Here is a 4,632-nt window from a genome sequence, read left to right on the forward strand (position 1 = left end):
GAAGTCGCCGTCGCCGCTGCTGCCTATCAAAGAGATCACGGACATGGTTGAATAGCTGAAATAATGCTGCCAACCATGTTCGATACCCACTGCTTCTACTGCCTAATGATCGTCGCTGCTTGACGCTGTTGCCATCGTCGTTACTTGCTCGCCACTGCTGCCGGTCAACGAGGTCGCGGACATGGTTGAATGGCTGAAATAATGCTGTCAACCATGTTCGGTACACGCTTCTTCACTGCTCCCCTCTCTCTCTCTTTCGCTCTTTCTATATTCATCTTTCTTGGTCTCTCTACCTCTTTCTCTCTTGTGGTTGTGCTTGGAAAGCCGAGGTCGAGAATGGGCAGCAATGGATAATGGCACCAATTTTGGTGAGTATACTTATGCAAATTTTGGAGAGGAAGCCTTATTGGCCAACTGAGAAGCTCCGTATCTCCATAACTGGTGCAGGTGGTTTCATTGCCTCCCACATTGCACGGCGTCTGAAGAGTGAGGGCCACTACATTATTGCTTCTGATTGATGAGCACATAATCGAGGACATGTTTCCGCCATGAGTTCCACCTTGTTGACCTCGGGGTGATGGACAACCGCCTAAAAAGTTACTCAAGGTGTGGATCATGTATTTAACCTTGCAGGATGATATGGGAGGCATGGGTTTCATCCAGATTCAACCATTCGAGTGATCATGTACAATAATACCATGATCAGTTTTAACATGCTTGAAGCTGCAAGGATTAACAGCGTCAAAAGGTTCTTCTATGCCTCTAGTGATTGCATTTACCCTGAATTCAAGCAGTTGGAGAATAATGTGAGCTTGAAGGAGTCTGATGCTTGGCCTGCAGAGCCTCAAGATGCTTATGGCTTGGAGAAGCTTGCTACCAAGGAGTTATGCAAGCATTATACAAAGGACTTTGGCATCGAATGTAGGATTGGCCGTTTCCATAACATCTATGGCCCATTCGGAACATGGAAAGGTGGAAGGGAGAAGGCCCCTGCTGCTTTCTGTTGAAAAGTGATCACTTCTGCTGACGTGTTTGAAATGTGGGGCGATGGACTCCAAACTCGATCCTTCACTTTCATTGATGAATGTGTGGAGGGTGTTCTGAGATTGACAAAGTCGGTCTTCCATGATCCAGTGAACATCGGAAGTGATGAAATGGTGAGCATGAATGAGATGGCTGAAATTGTTCTCAGCTTCGAGAACAAGCAACTTCCCATCCGATAACACTCTTATTAAGGAGAAGCTCGGCTGGGCCCCGACGTTGAAACTGAAGGATGGACTCAGATTCACATACTTCCGGATAAAGGAACAGATCGAAAAGAAGCCCTATATGCATCTCATACATCTTCAGTGTCAAGCATACTTTGCCGAGGTCAACATAAAAGAAGCCCTATATGCATCTCATACATCTTCAGTGTCCTTCACAGATGAGGACCTATTACTTGGGACTACGGCACACAACAGACCACTATATGTGACATGATTTTGTGATGGAGTAAAGATCAACCGGGTTTTGATTGATCCAGGGTCTTCTTTGAATTTAATGACCCTCAACACTCTTCGAGCATTGGCTCTTGAAGTATGCCACTTGTCTTCGGAGAAGATCATTATCCAGGGCTTCAATCAACACAACCAAAAGGTATTGGGATCGATCACTCTTCCCCTCAAATTTGGAAAAAATATCATCTAACGTGAAATTCCAAGTAATTGACGCTGATGCATCCTACAAAGCCCTCTTAGGAAGGCCATGGATTCATGAAAACCAACTGGTTCCTTCAACACTGCATCAATGCGCAAAGTACATGGTGGATGGGGAAGAGTTCAGAATTGATGGAGAGATCCAACCCTTTGGCATCCATAGAATACACAATGAGGATGCGAGGTATTACCTTAACGCATCCAAGTCAACCAAAGGGGGCAAATTGCCGTGCCCAGATGAAGTGTCTTTGATCAAGACAACCAAAACTACTCCTGTACTCGAGAAAAGAGAACCAGTGCCACCTCACTTTGGTAGTGACACTGAGTCATCAGAAGATGAGAGCGATGCAGATATACACCAAAGTAAGGGTCAAGTTGAAAGATCTACTGAAGAAAATGCATTGTACATTACGAGAATTCCTGAGGGGCTGTACAAATCCCTGCATGACTTGAATGTAAATACAGTTGAGCATCTAAAGACATTTCATGTGCCAGCTCGACATGAAAAGGAAACAAGTATTTTCTTTTATAAAGACAAAAGCAAAAAGATCTTGAATGATGATATCATAAATATTGAAGAAATAAAAGATGATGAAGTTCAACCCATAAACTTCCCAAGCCATTACCCCAACAAGATCTAGACAATAGTTGAGAGGTTTGGGAGCAGAATCAAGTGGTCAAGAAAGTCACATCAGGGCTTTCGTAGATTGTGGCATCCTACACATGTGGATAAGAGAAGAATAGGCTACTCTGAGTCTTCTGGGCACTCATGTTACATGGTAACATTGCAATAGGAAGAAGAAGAAATCAAGATGAAGAATGAACCACTTGAACTAGAAGACGGGGAGCAAGCAACAATTGATGAGTTGGTTGAAATTGACTTGGGAAGCGATGAGGACCCGAGGCCGACTTTCCTAGATGCACAATTATCAGAAGAAGAAAAAGCATCATTCAAGGCTCTCTTGAAGGAACATATTGACTGCTTTGCTTGGAACTATATTGAAATGCTAGGGTTAGATGATGAGGTAGCTGTACACAGACTGGCCATTGATCCTAATGCTACTCCAGTCAAACAGGTACCAAGGAAGATGAAGTTTGACCTAGAAGAAAAGGTGATAGAAGAAACAAAGAAACTGATTGAAGCAAACTTTATTAGAGAAGAGAAGTACCCTGATTGGATAGCTAGCATAGTCCTTGTGAAAAAGAAGAATGGGCAAATAAGGATATGTGTAGATTTCAGAGACTTGAACAAGGCATGTCCCAAGGATGATTTTCCCCTCCCAGTTATGGAGATCATGATCGATAACACCTCATGGTACGAGACGTTCTCCTTTATAGATGGGTATTCTGGATATAATCAAATCAAAATGCATCCGGATGATCAGAAGAATACTACTTTCCGAACCCCCATGGGCATCTATTGTTATAGAGTAATGCCATTTGGACTAAAGAATGCGGGAGCAACATATCAAAGGGCTATGACTATAATATTTGATGATTTAATTCACAAAGTTGTTGAATGCTATGTGGATGATCTTGTGGTTAAAACAAATTCCAAAGACAAGCATCTTGATGATCTGAGGACAGTTTTCACACGTATTATAAAATACAAGTTGAAAATGAATCCCATGAAGTGTGCTTTTGGAGTCCTCTCCGGGAAATTTTTAGGTTTTATTGCGAGGCATCGGGGAATAGATATAGATCCCTCCAAGATAAAGGCAATCCTAGAAATGCCTCCTCCTAAGACACTGAAGCAGCTGCGCTCATTCCAAGGGCGTTTAGCATATATATCAGGAGATTTATTTCCAACCTCTCTGGAAGATGCAAGCCCTTATCTAAACTGGTCAAGAAAAATGCTCCTTTCAAATGGGATGATGAATGTCAAAGAGCTTTCGATGACATTAAACAGTACTTGTTGAATCCACCAGTGCTAGCAGCCCCGATTCATGGAAAGCCTCTGATCTTATATACGGCCGCATTGGAAAGGTCTTTGGGGGCTATGTTGGCTCAGAATAATGAAGAAGGCAAAAAAAAAAAATGCGTTATATTACCTTAGCAGGATGTTGGTAGGAGCTGAGAGTAAATATATGCCAATTGAAAAGCATTGCCTAGCTTTGGTGTTCGCAGTCAAGAAGTTGAGACACTACTTGCTAGCGCATAAAGTAATACTCATATAAAAAATAGACCCACTCAAATACCTTTTGACGAGGCCGTTGCTTACAGGAAGACTAGCAAAATGGGCATTGATTCTGATGGAATTTGATATAACGTATACTCCACAGAAGGCAATTAAAGGGTAGGCTCTGGCAGACTTTCTAGCAGCACATCCTCTCCCTGATGATTCACCACTTAATCTTGAACTCCCCAATGAAGAGACATTAATAGTGGAAGAAGCAAGGTGGCGACTATACTTTGATGGAGCGTCATCTATAAAACCGACACTCATGTCCCGAATGCTACAAATCAAAGCTGGAATAGGACTCGTATTCGTTACACCGGAAGGGGGAATCCTCATATATGCTCTCTCCCTCACGGAACCATGTACAAACAATGAGGTAGAATATGAAGCTCTCATAGCTGGTTTGGAACTAGTAATCAAAATGGGGATCCAAGACATACACATCTTTGGAGACACACAACTCATTATGAAGCAAGTCGAAGGAGACTACAAGATATACAAACCTGAACTTCTTAAATATTATAAGAAGGTCAAAAATCTGATGAAGAAAATTTCCCAAGTGCAATTGAGGAGGGTTTCAAGATCAGAAAATGAAGAAGCTGATTCTTTGGCAAAAGTAGCAAAGGAACTGGCGAATCCAAATTATGAAGAAATCCATATAACCATAAAAAATAGAAGACCCATTAGTACGATCCCAGACGAAGTCGAAGAGGAAAGTGTTGGGGGCAATGCGGAAGTCTTCACTCTCGAAACGCC

At 42.4% G+C, this 4,632-nt stretch overlaps 1 protein-coding gene across 1 annotated transcript; it reads left to right on the plus strand.

Annotated features, from left to right (window-relative positions):
* Positions 1-649: 649 nt before the first annotated feature.
* On the plus strand, positions 650-1,208 carry LOC120253944 (GDP-mannose 3,5-epimerase 1-like). The gene has a single exon (XM_039262125.1). The coding sequence runs from the start codon at positions 684-686 to the stop codon at positions 1,005-1,007; it is 324 nt and encodes a 107-aa protein (XP_039118059.1). The 5' UTR covers positions 650-683; the 3' UTR covers positions 1,008-1,208.
* Positions 1,209-4,632: the final 3,424 nt, after the last annotated feature.

Source organism: Dioscorea cayenensis, unplaced genomic scaffold, assembly GCF_009730915.1.
Source record: "Dioscorea cayenensis subsp. rotundata cultivar TDr96_F1 unplaced genomic scaffold, TDr96_F1_v2_PseudoChromosome.rev07_lg8_w22 25.fasta BLBR01000255.1, whole genome shotgun sequence".
Taxonomy (NCBI): domain Eukaryota; kingdom Viridiplantae; phylum Streptophyta; class Magnoliopsida; order Dioscoreales; family Dioscoreaceae; genus Dioscorea; species Dioscorea cayenensis.